General features: G+C 35.3%; 1 protein-coding gene and 1 long non-coding RNA gene across 7 annotated transcripts; one reads left to right on the forward strand and one right to left on the reverse strand.

Annotated features, from left to right (window-relative positions):
* Positions 1–316: 316 nt before the first annotated feature.
* On the forward strand, positions 317–5,577 carry LOC112273586 (oxysterol-binding protein-related protein 1A). Its single transcript, XM_024502524.3, has 10 exons — positions 317–1,089; positions 1,400–1,759; positions 2,054–2,141; positions 2,505–2,908; positions 3,029–3,184; positions 3,424–3,591; positions 3,807–3,947; positions 4,291–4,521; positions 4,655–4,768; positions 4,934–5,577. The coding sequence occupies exons 1-10, from the start codon at positions 319–321 to the stop codon at positions 5,105–5,107; spliced, it is 2,607 nt and encodes an 868-aa protein (XP_024358292.1). The 5' UTR covers positions 317–318; the 3' UTR covers positions 5,108–5,577.
* Positions 5,578–6,730: 1,153 nt separating this feature from the next.
* On the reverse strand, positions 6,731–8,765 carry LOC149987313 (uncharacterized). 6 transcript variants are annotated; one of them, XR_016498833.1, is made up of 4 exons: positions 8,159–8,765; positions 7,170–7,289; positions 6,949–6,993; positions 6,731–6,776 (listed from the first exon to the last, which is right to left on the reverse strand). It is a non-coding gene; the product is annotated as an uncharacterized LOC149987313 (long non-coding RNA). The 6 variants fall into 6 exon arrangements; XR_016498832.1 differs by having other exon boundaries at positions 6,731–6,993; XR_016498835.1 differs by having other exon boundaries at positions 6,731–6,993; positions 7,170–7,266; positions 8,090–8,741.
* Positions 8,766–18,753: the final 9,988 nt, after the last annotated feature.

Genomic DNA, 18,753 nt, shown 5'->3' on the forward strand with positions numbered 1-18,753 from the left:
GTGGGTGTTGATAATTATTTCTGTTTGGTGTGCTTGAGACACGGCGTGGTGATTGGTGACACGATTTCGGTGGACAGGGAGTCGGGGAGGGGAGAGGAGAGGGGAGGATATGAGTGTTGTGCAAGGGAGGTTGTCAATGAGGGATGATGTTGTGAGAGCGTGGTTGTGGGATGGTAGTGGAGATGCTTGAGAGATGGGACTCAATGGATGAGGAAGGGCAGTAGTTCGATCTGAGAGCGGGGTTGGTGTTACGTGGATTTCTTTGGGTGTGAGAGGAATCGAGACGACGAGGGAATGCATGCCACTAGATTAGGTTGAATGCATTCACTGTGCTGCATCGCGCCTGTTCCCGTGGACAAAGAGGGAACCGAAGGAGGCAGGGACAACGGCAAAATGTTTATATCGTCGTGTGAGGCCAGTGTCCCGCAACGATCTTTGAAGGACTGCCAGAATGCGACTTCTTTCAGCTCCGGAAATGTTCAGAATATAAAAAAGAACAATAGCGGCAGTCGTATCGGGCACAGTGTTCCGAATATGAGCCGATCTATGACATCTTTGCCACCCTTGCCTCGGGCTATCAACAACGGTTTCGCTAGTGCTGGTGTCTCGCAAGGTGAGGGGAGGGTAAATGGCTGCGAGCGCGTGCACAGCAATCGAGGATTGCCGGACCTTCTACCTGGTGGGGCTGGAAAGATTTTCACTGTCACTCCGGAGGGGGGCATGAAAACGGCTGCCAATTTCTCTGGAGAGCTTTTCCAGGTGGTGGACACGAAGGCGGGCGGTACGCCACAAGGTGGTGCTCTCACCAACAATGTGGTCGGAATTTTGTATAAGTGGGTAAATTATGGGAAGGGGTGGCGTCCTCGTTTGTTTGCACTTAAGGAAGGCGTATTTTCGTACTACAAGGTCCATGGTCACGATAAGGTTACTGTGAACGACAATCGGTTTAAGAATTTCCGAATTATTGGAGGGGAAGCTCAGAGATTCTCCAAGAAGCAGAAATACACGCATACGAATTCGCATCATCAGTTGCATTTGCACAGCGCTGATCAGAACCAATGCAAAGCGTCTGGAGAGATCCATCTCAAGGTACGCAGACACGAAGACAGCATTGATCCTCACTCTTGTTCTGGTCACAAGAAGAAGCTCGAGAAAACATGAGTTAAAGTCCTGCAAATTATTGCGAACTGATACGATTTTCCAGATTGGGATAATCGACCATTGAATGGGTTATTTTTACCGTTTTTTTTCTGATTTACAATGAAGTCACTTACTTCAAGTTTGTTACTGCTAAGGGATGTTCATATTGATTATCAACGTACTGGAGTTCCATAGTTGGTTGGATGTAGATGATTTAGATGGTTCACATCCTCAGAACTATTTTACCAATCGTGTGCAGGTGTCCTCTATTCGTTACAGTCGGTCAGACGACAAAAAGTTTTATATCTACACGGGAACGAAAACGCTGCACCTTCGAGCAGAGGCAAATGCTGACAGGAGTGATTGGGTTGGGAACTTGCAAGCGGCCAAAGATATGTTTCCTCGGGATTCACTGCTCATTGGGCTAGTCACTCCTTCCGAAGAAATTACTATCTCTACTGAGATGTTGAGGCTCAAGCTTTTGGAATTTGGATTAACTGAGGAGAAGGTGAAAGAGTGTGAAGCTGTCATGCTCGGGGAGTTTAATGATGTCAAAGAACAGTTGAAGGTTATGCAACAGCGTCGCCTGACTTTGCTCGAAAGATTGCGAATGCTTGAGGTTTGTTCTAGCTTCCACTTCGAGTATAACACGTCGTGACCTCTACTTTGGGGTATACTGTGACCCTTGCTTCGAGCCAAGAGTCCTTGTTGAACTTCCGACAGCACTTTGTGCACAGACATAGAGTTTGTGATTGTATAAATTTTTTCGGCCTGTATGTGGTACTCGCAATAGAGGAGCTAATTTGCGCTGGACGTTGTCATGGTCGCTTCTGGGAGCAATGTCATTCATACTCTGTGTGTGCGTGAAAGAGAAGAGAGTCTTGCTTTGACAGTTTCAGCTTTTTTCTTGCAGGCTGAGAAAGTGGAATTGGAGACCACTGTTGTGGATGAAATGCAAAGCCATGGGGGAGGTGGGCTTCATAGATTGAAGAATTATTATGGTACTCTTTCATTTTCCTTTGTGATGTTCCTTGTAACAGTGCTAAATGTTTCCTTATACTTTCACACAGCATGCTTGCAGCTTCTTCTCTCTCTCTCTCTCTCTCTCTCTCTCTCTCTCTCTCTCCGAATAGAATAAAATGAAATAAAAACAAACACAGTTTAGTTTTATTATCTAGAGAATTTTTGGGACGATTCTTTGTGACGATTTTCTGTAGATATTTTCTGTAAAATTGTGAACATCAACTCTCTTAAGAATTGTTTGTGTTTCTTGGTTTGAATGTGATTTTTCTTTGGGTTGGGCTGCTGTAACCGAGCGTAACCACGTTTTTTCTTATTTTTTTTTTTTGGCATCCATTCAACAGGAGGAAGCGACACTGAGTCGGATGAGGACAACCACAGCCACAAGGGTGGTGTCGAAGTTGACTCTGACGATGAGGACGATGTCTTCTTTGAAGCAAAGGAGACACTGAAGTGCTCTGTGAATCCTCCAAATCATCACTCAGAGTCTCCAACACATGGTGAAGTTAACATGGACATAGTGGGGTTTGATTACCCGAAACTTTCTCGGCGAAAGTCCCTACCAGATCCTAAAGAGGAAGAGAGAAGTGTGAGTCTGTGGTCCATGATCAAGGACAACATCGGTAGGGATCTCACAAAGGTCTGCTTACCCGTTTACTTCAATGAGCCAATTTCATCTTTACAGCGGGCTTTTGAGGATGTGGAGTATTCGTACCTCTTGGACAGGGCAGCAGAATACGGGAAAAGGGTGAGTCTTTCTCTCATCAATTCATTCCTCATGCACAGTAGCTTTACTATGTTCTTGCAATCGATTACCTCGTCTGTCTCCCCCCAGTTTTTAACTAACTTGAAGCCTTTCTACACACAGGGTAATAGCCTCATGAGGCTTCTCTATGTTGGAGCTTTTGCAGTGTCAGGGTACTCTTCAACAGAGGGCCGTACTTGTAAACCTTTTAATCCCCTGCTTGGTGAGACTTATGAAGCTGATTATCCTGACAAGGGTCTAAGGTTCTGCTCTGAAAAGGTGTGATATGATTGCCATCCTCTATTGTGATGCTTTTTTGGACATATTAAAATTTCTGCTCTAATTTTATTGATTTTTATTATATTATTAATTAATTTATTTTCCTGTGAGCTGAAGATGATAATTTGTATCTCTTGTTCTTTAAACATTTCGAACTTCAGAACATAATATGAGCTAATTAATTTGCATCTTCCATCTCTACGTGTTTTTATTTTTATTTTTATTTTTATTTTGTACAGGTCAGTCATCATCCAATGATTGTTGCATGCCATTGCGAGGGCAGAGGGTGGACATTCTGGGGTGACAGCAACTTGAAAAGCAAGTTTTGGGGCCGTTCTATCCAAGTGGACCCTGTCGGCATTCTCACATTGAAATTTGACGATGGCGAAGTTTTTCAATGGACTAAAGTATGCTCTTGTTCTGTAACTTATATATTTATCTAAATATTGTTACTGCTGAATATACACAATTTGAAATGGACGACGTTTTTTGTGTGCTTATTACTGACTCACCTTATTAATGATTTATTTGCATTTGCATTCCGAGGATGTGATCTTATATCTATGGCAAGAGATATTCTCATATCACTGTTCATATTGCTTACCTTTTTTCCTATTTGCAGGTTACGACATCAATATATAATTTAATTTTAGGAAAGCTCTATGTGGATCATTACGGTACCATGCGCATACAAGGTAACCGGGATCTCTCAATAAAATTGAAGTTCAAGGAGCAGTCAATAATTGATCGCAACCCTCATCAGGTTCTCTAACTTTTCAACTCAATTTAGCAATTAAAATTGAAGGTCATGCGCTAAGACCCAGAGATTGTCAACGGCTAGACTTGTAATTTCTGGATTTTAGAGCGATGAACAAACTTCTCAATTGACGTGTCGAGGTTTGAAAGGAGATGTTGAGCTGCAATCGAATCATTGATGTCAAGAGTAGCATGATTCAATCATAAAGGATTTCCATCATTGAACTCTTTTTTGAGGTTTTCTTTTGTTTCTCTTGATGATTTGTACTCCAAGGCACATCTATTGTAGTACGATTGAACCGACCCAGGCCTGCTGTGTTAACCTGTACTACCTAAATCGGTGTTAGCAGGTTCAAGGATTTGTACATGATAAAAGCGGGACGAAGATCGCAACGTTGTTCGGCAAGTGGGACGAGTCTATGTATTACGTAATGGGAGATATTTCAGAGAAGCCAAAGCACTATGATCCCATGTCTGAGGCCGTCTTGTTGTGGAGGGCTGCTGCCCCACCAGAGAAGCTAACCCGCTACGGTCTTACAGGCTTTTCCATAACTTTAAATGAGATCACTCCAGGGCTGAGGGTAAGTATCTGTAGTTTATTCAGGCATACACTCGAGCTTCGCTTAACTTACGCCAACGTAAATCTTTTGCAGCTTAGTGGAAACGATACTTTGGTCGATCTTTACCCACTTATAGATGTTGTTTGTTTTGAAGGAAAAGTTGCCACCTACAGATTCAAGGTTGAGACCTGATCAAAGACATCTAGAGAATGGCGAATATGATGCTGCCAATTCAGAAAAACTGCGACTTGAACAAAAGCAGCGACGGGTGGGTGTCATAATGTCCTTGCCTTTTCCAGAGAATTGCATGTTATGCTGATGGAGCTATGTAGATTACGTGCACGAGCATTGAAGGGCCAGTGCACATGTATACGGTTTGCATTATAATCTAAGGAAACTATTTAGAAACTGATTTAAGAGTTGGATGGACCAGGCTCGGACTCTTCAAGAGAAAGGATGGCAACCGCGTTGGTTTCGGAAAGGGAAGGGGAAGGATACTTTTGAATATATAGGAGGCTATTGGGAAGCACGAGACAGTGGGAGTTGGGATGGCTGCCCAGATATTTTTGGTCCAGACTCCATGGATGAGAATGGCCTTACGGATTGATCAGGACTATGGATGGGGTGATAAGAATTGCCTCTGATGGCAACAAACAACCTCTGTAACATTATTGCCCCGACCCCAACTTTCGCACCTCCGACGAAAAATCGATTGTAAAGTCGTTGAGGGTGTGTAGCTAGCTAGATGGGATTCAGTCTGTACATGGGTTACGTATCTGTGTTTTTCCTTTTTTTTTTAAACCTTCTTCCTTTTTTTCTTTTATCCATTTTGGTTGCGATCAAGGTAATTTGAGAGTTATCACACAGAATTTCAGAGCCATCCCTAAAACAGTAAATCTTGGTTCCATTCTCAACTGAGATTTTGCCTCGGCTAATTTTTAGAACTCATAACCCGTTTATAGTTGGGTCCTTCATTTTTACTGCCCCAATTGGTAGGCAGGTACTTGCATGATAAAATCCGATCACTATGATCAGGGTCCATTCATAATGAATTAAAGATGGTGTATCTCTTGTCTAGCTTCGATTTCTGATCAATTATGTGAGGACACATCGAAATTCACTTTCTGTACTTGGATTTTTTAGGGTAATTATTCTAAGTCGATCACGTGCTCCAGGAAATTCTCTTTCTGTAATTCATGTGCCTGTCTTGAAACATGTGCATCGATGTATGAATGAGCCGAAAGTTCAGAGATACACATTTCCATTGCTAGCAGAACTGAACAAAGAAGATTTTAACCGGTTCTAGTGTAACGATGGTTATAACTTGGTGCGAGGTCTCCGACTATTTGCGTTTACGGCCCTTCGCCATTTCTGTTTGGAACTTGGTTTATTCCTCAATTAAATTCCTAATAGTTTGCGCCTTGAGTACCGGGGTATCGTCACCCCTAAACACCTATGGACCCGGTATGGCCTGGTTTGCGGACCCAGAGGCCCCGCCACCTCCGTTCCTAAAATTCTCTAACCTTTTCTCGTCGTTTCTGCTGCAGACAAAGCACACGTTTATCTTTTTCAGCCAACATGGAGAAAGAGGCGAGAGCAGGTGTGACTCCACGTATCCTTTGTCCATGTTCTCGCACGTCACACACAAGATAATTCTTTCTTTTTTCTGTTACAAGCTGCAGTTGCCCAGATCTGAGCGCAGTCTTGTTGGCGTTACCCAAGCAGCATATCTCAGATAATACAAAACATAGTTTGTGTCTAGTTTTCCGAACTGTAATATTCATTGGCTAACGTCCTGTCGGGCTAATCGAAAACAAAGTGTATGTTGCTACCCAACGATTCCAAGCTTACATTGGTGGTAGCTGCCTGCGTAAAATTGTTCATAGTTGTTTTATTTATTTTTTTCCTTTCGAATTCTACTTTTTGAATCCTTCACGACGAGTTTATAAAGAATTGCATAGATTCTAATTCCGAACCCTACAACTGACATGCTGTGCCCGTTCCACGTTCTCACCCAGACAGATCACAACCCATGTCGTACGTAATAAAGTTTATGAGCGAAGGGATCAGTCTCTGATGCTCTTCTGTGGCGACGGCGTGACCCAATGCAATGATGGAGCTTGTCAATAGCGCCACCACCACTGCTCAAGTGACTTTGTTTGCCGCCATCAGAGGAACAACAATCTCGAAGTCACTCTCGCAGTTACAGGAACAGTTCACGATGCGGAGATCCGTTAAACTTGCCAGGCAGTGTTGGTCTTTTCAGTGACCTTCTCCTGGTGTCAAGTTTCATTTCGTGACAATTAATAAATGCCGCATCATGGCATCAGAATCCGGTGCTCCTGACGCTAAACATGTTCCATACCCAGAAACCGAAAATAATGCTATCGTCTTTCAAAATTTGCTACAATAACGGTAACCGCACATTGACATCTTCACATCAGTTACCTCGACTAAGAAACTCCGTATGAGAGCCGATTCGTGCCTAGCCACCTTCAAAAAAAACCCACATTGTGAGTTCGTTCCTAGACAATCAGTTGGGAGAAATTGAAATCAAGTGGTCTAACATGGAAAACCTAAGTCTTGGTTGAAATCTTGGTAAAGAAACCCGGTCGGGTGGCCAAACAATTCCAAACAATAGTGCTCTTTCATTGGATTTCAACACTTACATTTCTCTACATGGACACCTAAAGATAGGATATTCTTGATATTCTTCCGGTGAAGCAGCATCGTTATTCGTCACTCAGCATTTATTAAAGCTGGCGCCTGGTACATAACCTGCACACCGACTGCATAAGATATTCCACATCAACGAGTCCAAGTGCTTTATGCCCGAATATCTTGACCGCCCCTCCAAAAAGTGGAATCTTTACAATAGAACACTAAAGATGAGACTGGTTCTGGTCTGTCTGTTAGGAGTGAGTCTACTCGGCATACTTTTCACGAGATCGTGTAAAGCATGACATGTCCACCTTTCTGGGTTTTCCATCCGTCGATATCGGAGACTTAGACTACGCAAGAAAGGACGGTTTAGATAAAATGACAAGGTCGTCGACGTTGTAGAAAAAGTACGAACAATATTCATACATCGTGCAGCAGTTACAACTTGCTAGCCTTGCTGTCTGGAAACTTTTTCAACAGAGAAAACTTCAACCAATTCCAATGGTAAAAATGTCTGCAATCCTTAAACCCAAGACCAAAAGTGATAAGCGAATATCCTACAACTTATCAGCAGCGAAACTACCTACTGCGGCAGTCACACCGATTCAGAATGTAAGTTGCTCTATAGTGGACGCTAAGATCACCATGTGAAGTAACTATCAAATAGTTTGAAGAGGTTTAATATACCCAGTCGGTACCCGCGTAAATAAGGTATCGGAACAAGCAGGCATATGAAATTTCTGTCTGTCGATACACACACCGAACAGATACAAGCGAGAAAGGCCACATTAGACTTTCTGCGATCAAAATAGCGAAAGAAGATGGAGTACTATCTCATCGTTCAGCACCATCAGATTCAACAAAACTGTGAGGCATAGCTTTCCCGTTTCACTGAGAAGAAAACCACGGGAATGATCCAGAAACCCACCCTTTACTTTCTCTCGTTAAGACCCCAGATGCAGAATGAACACGAAGTGTAAAAAGTGCGACACCCTACTCAGTAAAAGCACTTAGGGTGCCGCCTCCAAATCCTCCAGCAGTTCCAGGACGGAAGCCACCTCGTCCACCTTTAAACTCAGGTCGATACTCTTCCAGGTGCTCCACCTTTCTCTCTGCCAAATCCATCCCCACGGCCGCTGCTGCTACTTCTGTAGCTTTCCTTGTCACCACCAAATCGTGACCTGTCCACTTGTCCGGGACCGCGAGAAGGTCTCTACACCGGGGCCTGCCATTGGCCTACTTCGGGGACGTACAGACTTCTTCAAAGTAGCAAGGCAATCTCGGAAAGAAAGTTTAGGTGTGTCCTTCGATGCTTAATGTCATCATCGGTCAGTTACCTGGAACAGTGAAAAAATAACAATAATAATAATCAGAATAAAAATCATCTTCGCACTAAAAAAAGAATCTATTATGACCAAAGTGAAACAAGATCAATGGCTTGTAGCATCAACCAGAAAGGATGGTGCAAATTGTTCAGTAAATGTCTACAACCCTTTCCTTGACAATTACAAAAAATATAAAAAATAGGTGTACTGCAGTTATCTGAGGGTGGCACAGGTCGTTTCTCGGCATGGCAAACAAGCGACTTAATCTAACAACACATTTGTCGTCTATGTGATACTACCATCACAATTGTTGGCAATGTTGGATTAGTTCTTGACTGTTTCAGAGAAGGTTACGAGGAAATTTATCAGACCAGGATAATTTACTTAAAACCCAACCCATATTTCCAAACCCATCCGGCACTTCGAACACGTATTCGCAACCTCAGTTCCATCACCTACATCAAGCGACCACTAACCACGACCATTAAGTTAATCCCAAATTTAAGTTGATATAACGAAACTCCTGGTCTCACTCCACAAGGATGATCCAACCCACCGGTAGCAGTGCCGGTGAAGCATGATCTATAGACTTGAAGTTGTACTTGAGCTTGATAACGGCCTGGATAATTGGCCATATTGAGCTTTGGTTGATCTTGAAGGAATTGAAATCCGTTTTTCGCATACAAGACGCACTCGTTGAAAACGCGGTCCCACTCAAGTTTTTCCTTTGATATCGTCGAGCTTGCTGCCAGGTTCGGTCGCGCTCGGCGACCAGATCGAAGGTGGTGTGAGCTTCGAAGCTCGTCATGGAGAGTTGCAAGGAAAACAGCACAAATTCTCGAAGGCGTGAGCTTCTGAGATTGAGGTCCGTTTTTTCTGTCGAGGACCTGGTAAAATTGATACCCAGAATAATTACCGAAACTATCGGTTCTCAATCGTGCGTGCTGATTAAGGCCTCATGAATTCCGATTTGATGTTGTTTTCTCGTACGTAATTATTTTGTTTTGTTTTTAATTTTTTTGATATTATTAAATATTTGTATATTGAGTTTGCAATTGATTGTACATGGCGAATTTAAAATAAATTTAGAATATAAATAGCAAAAATTATAGGTGTTGTGGCAAAATTTCATTCACTAATGATTGAATCTGTGCTTGTAATATAAAACAGTATGTGGTTGCAAAACATCAACTTTATACAAGTCTACAACAATCAACAAAATTTTCTAGTCATGAAATTGCAAGGTGATGAAAATGCCTGTAAAACGACATCAGTTAAAAGACTTTTCTTCTTGTATTAATAGTTTTATCATTTCTAACATCATTTAATATGAAAGTTAAGAGATATGTTTATTATTAGTTGATAATAAATTTTCTAATGCAAAGGTTGATTATGTTTCAAGACTTTATATTTAATTTAAGTCATATTCAATATCAAATTTATAAATTTGGTATATTAAAATTTAATATGCTAGATGTATATTCAGTATATTTTTAGTTTGAAGATGTACTAAATAAAACTTGTCTAATACCAAAATGAATATAAATAAAATTTGTAGTTATCTTACAAAAGATAACTCAAAGAAAGAAATACATTATATGCATATTTTTGAAAGAAATCATTTTACAGATGTATAAAATATAGTGATGTGCATTTCAGACTTTAACAAAAAAAAAAAAAAAAAATTGATTTTTTTTATCCGAATTAGTCTAATATATATGTATGTATATATAATAATAATAATAATAATTATACTAAGTTCTTGAGATTGATGTTTAAATTGGTAATTTCTTTAAAATATTAATTATTAAAATCTATAAATAATAATTAACAAGTAGAAGAAACCATATTAAAAAAATTATGTATTTCTTATACTTTATATAAATATAGAAGTTTTTTTAATATTTTAAGTAAATTTTTTGCTATAAAAAAACCAAGGTGTATTAATGTCGCTATAATGGGATATCAGCATCTCAGAAGTATTAAAATATTATTTTAAAGATTTTAGAATTATTATGGAATTATATAATAATTTTTAGAATATATTTAAAAGATTTTCATAGAAATAATTTTACCGACTTATTGAAATCATTGTAAAAAGTAATAACAAGATTTAAAGTTGTATTGATATATTAAGAATAATCAAGTATTTTTAAATACTATGATGAAGTCAAACACCACTTACAAGTCTCAATAAGACTCAAATCTTTAATCATAATACTAAGTTATTGGTATGATAAATTCTAATTATACATATGTATATATATTTTATGTTTTTAAATTTCGTTTAATATATTATATTTAAAGTAACTCTAATTCATTTAATTTTAATTTTATTAGAAATACAACAAAATCATACTAAAATATTTTATTTAATCATTAATTTTATCATTTATTAAATAAAAATCTAATAAATAGATGACATTTATTTTTTATATGTATATTTTTTATTAATTTTTAAATTTTTTTTTATTATGTATTTTAAAATAAACTAATATTTATAAATAATTCTGAAATATAATCACCTTATAATTTGAATTAAAAAGCTAATTATATATATATATATATATATATAAAGAAAGAAAGAGAGAATGCATGTGTAAGATTTTAAATCAAATAAAAACATTAATTTAGCCCCTTTTAGCAAAAAATAGTATAATATGATATACTTTGTAGGCATTCAAAAAAGTGATTAAGAAAGGATTGCAAAGATCAAGCTTGTATCTCTACAACAAGGATCACGTTCAACCACCACATATGCTGTTGAATTCCAAAATCTTATTTGTGATGTGGATTAAAATAACAAATCCCTAATCAATCAATTTTGATATGGATTAAAAGATAATATCAAAAATTTATTGTTGACAATGTCAAAAGTAGATTTACTAGAATAATTTATTGCTGAAGCAATTACATATGACAAATGAATTTTTAAAAGATGCCAAGAATAAAGATTTGATTGGAGAAATATAAATTAAGTCATAGCAACACCTTCTTAGTTTTTGGAAACTTATTTGTCCAGGCCAAAGCTTATGCAAGTTAATACAATATGTTTGAAATCTCTTACTAAGTAAGAAATGACTCGTCATTATTAAGAAGATTTACACTTATATTGCAGAAAATCCAAATACATTGCTCAACATTGTTCAAAGAAGCAAAACAATGACAAAGTGAGGAGTATAGTTTCTAAAGAAGATGTGTCAAAAAACGAGTTTCTTTAGCTACAATAAGAATCGTGCATTTGGAATCTTACATAACATCTAAGAGAGGTCTTATTCTTTCTTCAAATCTCTCACCTTATTTGAAAATAGAAGTTTATTTAGGACCAAAAAATCACAAAATCTTAGCCTTGTTAGATTCATGAGCCTCAACTTGTTTTTATAGATGAAGATTTTATCAAAAAATAAGAGATATTATTAATCAAGAGAACTAAATATATATATATATATATATATATATATATATGTAGAAATCATAGATGGTCGTTTGTTATCTTTTGGAGATAATATCTATGAGACTGTTACTTTATATGTAGCGATTAAAGATCATAATAGCAAAGTAATATTTAATGTTATATGATGACTTTCTAACCTAATTATTTTAAGATTATCATGGTTGAAAAAGTATAATCCTAAAATAGATTGAATTTTTTATAAACTTAATATTTTCAAATATTTAATCCAAAATTTTATTAGTCAAGTAAAAATATATAAGTCTAATATATCCAAATCTTTATTGATAGGTGCAAGAACTTTTATGTATGTAGTAAAAAAATGATCATCTTTTGCTATATACACCACATCTATTTTTGATGGTAAAAAGACGTTAAGTGATATTCCTAGTTACTATCAAGATTCTTAAAATATTTTTGAAAAATAAATACAAACATTCTTTCAGAGCATCTTCTCTATGATTGTTACATTGATCTTTAAAAAAGAACTCAACCACTATTTGGACCAATCTATAGCTTATGAAAAAACAAGTTGGCAGCAATCAAAGAATACATTCATGAGAATTTGGTTAAAAACTTCATATGCCATTCTAAATCTTCAATTGGGGCTTTTATCTTATTTGTGTAGAAAAAAATGGATCTTCATAAATATGTATAGACTATTAAGAACTTAATAAGATCACCATTAGGAATAGATATCTTCTACTTTTAATTTTAAGAATTTTTAATCAATTGAATCAAGCAAAGACTTATATAAAAATAAATCTACAAGGAGCATATAACTTGGTATACATTAAACAAAGAGATGAATGAAAAATTGCATTTTGAACTATATATAGATATTTTGAATACAATATCATGCTTTTTAGATAAATGCACCAACTACTTTTCAACATCTAATGAATGATATCTTTTGTATGTTTTATGATGATTTTGTTGTTTGTTATTTAGACAACATCTTAATCTATTCTAAGAACACAAAAGAACATAAAGTTTATGTTTGTCGTGTATTACAAAAAATAAGAGATACATGATTATATGCCATGATGAAAAAATATATATTTCATAATACTCAAGTTGACTTTATAGTATATCATTTCAAACAATGGTCTTATAATAGATCCTAAGATAATCCAAACTATCATGGATTGGAAGATCCCAAAAATAATTAAAGATGTGCAATGTTTTTTTGAGATTCGTCAAATTTTATAAAATCTTCATCAAAACCTTTTCTTAAGTTGTGGCTCTTTTTATATGCATGACATGTAAAGACAAACTTGAGTGAAGCAAAGAAGATGAAGTATATTTTGAAGTTTCAAAGACATTATTTATTTTTGCACTAATCTTATACTGTGTTGATTTTTCCAAGGCATTCTCCATAAAAACAAATACATTGGAATTTACTATAGATGTTATTTTGTGACAAATAGTAGCAGATGATAAGCTCCACCTGATAGCTTTTTATTCCAAGAAATTTTTAGCACTTGAGATCAACTATGAGATCTACAATAAAGATCTTCTTGTGATTGTGGATTCATTTCAAGAATGATGTTATTATCTAAAAAGTACTTCTAGTTCAGTATTACGAACATGAATTTCAAAGAAAGAAAATCCACCATACACTCTTGTGTCACTGAAGAGAACTAGAAAGTCACTCAAAAGGTAATGTAATATTAACTAGAATGGTTATTGTCAAAAACAAAAAGACTAGAAAGTCTTGAAATAAAATTAAGAATTAGAACGGCATTGAAAAGAATGAAGAAGGCTTCACTCTTGCCTCTATATATACTCTTAATTAGGAGCTATGTAGCAATGTCTTATAGGATCTCCAAAACATGTTGACTTTGCTAGCTACATGTCTTAACTTGCAAGGCAAGTTATCTATGTATGTGCCACATGTCTTAATGTGCAACGCAAGTTATCTATGTATGTGCCACATGGTTAGCTTATTCCACAAGCTATTATATAGAGTTAACTTGTCTACAAGCTATCAACATGTGGTTAACTTGTTGGCCAAGTTTCTAACCTACAAATACATCTAAAGTCAAAACCATATCTATGAAGCTTCACTAAAAGACTTTATAAAATTAATTTATATTTACCTACTTCTATCTAATCATATAAGTAATTATTGAAGTACATGTATATGTCCGTGACATTATCTGGCTTTCTAAGGATGAGTTCCACAAAGAGTGGTCTTCATATATTGAGGAAGTCTAAGATACAGTGAATTGTATTTGCCACATACTCCAATCTTTGTTCTCTTTGAAGATGGTTGATAGGCCCTCTCAGCCATTCATAGTGATCTACACCAGGGCAAGAAGACCACCTTGTTATTTGGTCATTATTGAGGCCTTTCTAACTTCCATCAAATAAAACATTTGAAATACTATTAGGAGTTGTTTCTACCTCTAATAAAATCACCAAACAATGGGAGTCTCTTCCAAGGTTGTGATACCAAACATGTTCTATCTTGCCATCTATTCAAAGAAAGACATGTTGTTCTTGATGATCTTCATCTCGATTCCATCGTCTTGAAGGTTGTGACAATTGCAATGTTTCATCTAGTAAATCTGCAAATGAAAGCTCTTGAGTTGAATCTACTAGTTGTTGGTTTTCTATCTTTTTAATGTCACAAATATACATAAGCTACAAAGAAAGATAGAAGGTAGAATAATATCTTTTTTTGTTCTTATTTCTTTTATAGTAAAGATTTGTTATTCTTTATCTTGATTTTGATGGATTTTATTGATGAAAAGCTTCAACTTTCTTTGCTACATTTGCAAGATTATTTAATGGCTCCTATTTGCGTTCACTAATATCATATCCACACCAATGAACAAGTTATTTCAACCTATTTTGGTGTCGCCTTGAGTCTAAGACTTCTACCACCTCAAATTCTTGATTATTATCTACTTCTATAGGAGGAAGTGGCATTTTTCTTTTTTCCAAAATATTCACTATCTTTTATAGCTTAAAAAGGGATATGTGAAATACAAGGTGGATCTTCATAGAATCCGGTAGATGTAATCAATAAGAAACAAGATTGATTTGTTTACGAATAGAAAAAGGTCCTTGCCTACAATACTCCAACTTATCACAAGAACGAGTAGTCTTGATATTACAATGAAGTAACTATACTTTGTCACCTATGTTGAATTGAGGTTGCTTCTTACAATAGGCATCCGCATTGGTTTTTTGCTCTCCTTGAGCTTCTTTTAATTGTATCTTCATTGTTGCATGTAGCTCTGATAAATGATTTGTTAAATCTTTTGTCGCAAGATTATCAACTTTTGAAAAGTTAAAAGTATCAAGTCATAGATGGTAACCATAATTAGCAAAGAAAGATGTTTGTTGAATAGAAGAATGTACCAAATTATTGTATGAAAACTTTGCTAATGGCAAAAGAATTGTCCAATCATCTTGATGATAGTTGATAGTACATATCAAATACTGTTCTAAAATTTGATTCACTTGTTTCATTTATCCATCAGTTTGAGGATGAAAAGCTGAAAAAAGCTTTATATCCATCTTTAAAATCTTGAATAAGGTTTTTCAAAATCTTGATACAAATTTAGTCCTCCTATCCAATATAATGTCTTTTGGTAATCCATGATAGCAATAGATATTTTCAATAAAAAGTTAATTATTTCTTTACCTAAAATAGATTTTATACATGGTACAAAATGTGCCATTTGGTGAAGCAATCTGTAATTACAAATATAGAATCATGTAAAGCTAAGATTGAAAGATTTGTGATAAAATCCATAGAAAGAAAAGACCATGGTTGTTTTGGAATAAGTAACAGTTGAAGTAGTCCATAAGGTCTATGGCAAGGAGTTTTAGATCTTGAATAAGTATCACATGATTATACAAAGTCTTTGACTACCTTCCACATTTGAAGCCACCAAAAAACTCTGGATATAAGGTCCAAAGTCTTTTTGTATCCAAAATATCCAGCTACTGGAAAATCATGACGAGCTTAAAGGATACGTAATCATACCTCATCTTTTGAAATATATAGGCGATCTTCAAAATATAGTAGGTTGTTCTTGAACTCAAACTTTGAAGTGTCATAGGACTTAGAGGAAGTATTCTTGATATCATAAACAAGAGAATAAGAGGATATACTTGATTGAATTTGCTTGACAAAATTTGAATCAATAGTCAATGTTGATTTTATTGCTCTAAGATGAAAATGCTCAAGCTTCAAGAAAATTATTCTTTATTGATCAAAAGATGCATCTCTTTCTTTTGATACAAGATAAAAATGTCTAGAAATGGCATTTCATAGACCTTGTTGTTTTTTGGATCAATAAGTGATTTTGAAATTAAATCTGAATAAAAATATTCTCTAACGGGCTTGACAACAATTCAAAATATATATTGACATGAAGTACTCGAGATTCTTATGATCCGTTGTCGTGTTGTGATTCGACTGCTATATAAAAATAATATAAATATGTACTTAATATATAATTTATTAAGTAATATGATGAAAGCCATGTTAGTAGATTTTAGTTGGTTGTAGAATAATATTTGATTATTACCTTGAAAAGAGGTTGTTTAAAAAGATTACTATAGAATTTATATAACTTTAATTTCTTTTGATAGTGGCTTTTAAGATTGGTTTTTGTTGATATTAACTTCTAAATATTTAGAGTCACCTTTATTAGACATTGGTGATCTTTGAAAACTTATTTTAGTTCTTTTATTTAATCTTTAGAGCATAAATTATATAAATCTTTTAAGAAAAAGGATTGAAGAAGAGTTTTGGTAGCAAAAAGAGAATTTAGGGCATTCATATAGATGAATGGAGATGGATGATAAAAATCTCTATTCCTATTGATCAAAAATCATGACCAATGGGCTTTGAGGAGGCTGTCCGAAGCCATATTAGGAATTAGGGTTAGTTTTTTGAGACCATTTGAACTTTGAAGGCTAGGATCAGCAAGTTTAGGTTTTTGGCTATGGTTTTGGTACAAAACTTGTATGTTTTGGAGTTTATATGAAGGAGATATAGGCGCTCAAAGTTAAGGTGTTGATTTGGAAGCTACTGTCACTCTTTTTAACATATTGTACATGTACAGAGGGCAATTGAAGATTGGCAACCACAATCAAAGAGAGCACTTTTGCAGCTACACTTTTTGCATACTGCTTACTGGATTTCAAGTTGGGATGAAGGAGATATTGGATTTTGAAGTCACCATATGCAATCTAAGGATAGTAAGTGACCCGATTTAGTAGTGGTTGTGTCTTGAGCTATATCTTTAACAATTTGACAAGGTTTTGGCTCAAAATTTCAGGAAAGGTGTATATTCATATTAGTAAACTTTTTACATAAGTTTGATGGTATTTGAATATTGGATTCTTGAAATAATAAGAAAATAGTGCTTTAGTACTTGTAAATTAGGGCTTAAAGCATCTGCTAGGATTTCTTAGATGCCAGAAGATCAGGAGTGAATTTATAGTTGTTTTTTTTTTGCTATTTTTTGTGATAAAACTTAAGGATAAATTCTATCTACTCTATAAGTTTGAGACAAATTGAATAGTTAAATCAAGAGCTATGAATTTCTAAAGTTCAAAAAGAGAAGATCCTTTGCGGAAAAAATATGTTTGAAGGGATTTTTTTATATTTTGAATTTTATGCAAAATAAAGGAGTTTTAGAAGCTAAGACAAGATACATATAAATGTTTAAGCTAAACTCTCTACAGTTAGATACCCAGTGTATTCCCAGATAGCAAAACACACAATATGACATCGTATATATGGTAATTGGACTTGAAGCACCTTTTAGATAATGATGCCATTCTTGAAATGAATCCACGATTATAAAGAGCTATTTTTCATAGATCTCATAATTAATTTTGACTGTTGAAAATTTCTTGGAATGAAAAGCTACTGAGTCAAGTTTATCATCTGTTCTTATTTGTGACAATATGGTATCTATAGCAAAGTCTGACACATCTATTTTCATAAAAAATGCCTTAAAAAAGTTGATGTGATACAAAAATCGTACAAAAGTAAATTTCTTCTTTAAAGCATCAAATGATGTTTACTTCTTTATTCCATTCAAATTTATCTTTATAAGTCAAACGTATAAGTAGAGCTGCAACTTGACAAAAGTTCTAAATAAAGATTTGATAGTAATTAAAAAAGCCTAAAAAACATTGCACATCTCGTACTGTTATTGGAATCTTCCAATCTATGATAGTTTGGATCTTCTTGGGATTCATTATAAGGCCTTCGTTAAAAATGATGTATCCTAAAAAGTCAACTTGAGTAGTTTGGAATATACACTTTTTCAACTTGACATATAATCTTGTATCTCTAAGTTTTTGTATCACACAAAAAACATAAAATTCATATTTCTTTATGTTCTTAGAGTAGATTAGAATGTCAACTAAATAGCAAACGATAAAATCATTTAGAAACTCACAAAAAACATCATTCATAAGATGTTGAAAAGCGGCCTCTGCATTTGTGAGTCTAAAAGGCATGACATTATATTCAAAATATCCATACCTAGTTTGAAAAGTAGTCTTCCATTCATCTCTTTCTTTGATACAAATTTAATTATATGCTCTTTGTAGATCTACTTTAGTAGAGATCTTGCTCAATTGACTTAGTCAAGAAGTCTTGAAATTAAAAGCAAAGGATATCTAAACTTGATGGTGATCTTATTGAGTCCTCGATTATCCACATACATCTACAGAGATCCATCTTTTTTCTTCACAAATAAGATAAGAGCTCTGGTTGGAGATTTAGAATGGTATATGAAGTTCTTTGCCAAGTTTTCATCAATCTACTCCTTT

This window comes from Physcomitrium patens, chromosome 20 (assembly GCF_059467195.1).
Source record: "Physcomitrium patens ecotype Gransden chromosome 20, ASM5946719v1, whole genome shotgun sequence".
Classification (NCBI taxonomy): domain Eukaryota; kingdom Viridiplantae; phylum Streptophyta; class Bryopsida; order Funariales; family Funariaceae; genus Physcomitrium; species Physcomitrium patens.

Excerpts from the sequence above, each read along its gene's own strand:
- LOC112273586 (XM_024502524.3), top strand. The coding sequence starts at position 319 with ATGCATTCACTGTGCTGCATCGCGCCTGTTCCCGTGGACAAAGAGGGA. Across the intron at positions 1,760-2,053 it reads AAAGATTGCGAATGCTTGAG|GCTGAGAAAGTGGAATTGGA; the intron begins GTTTGTTCTAGC and ends TTTTTCTTGCAG. Across the intron at positions 4,522-4,654 it reads AGATCACTCCAGGGCTGAGG|GAAAAGTTGCCACCTACAGA; the intron begins GTAAGTATCTGT and ends TTTGTTTTGAAG.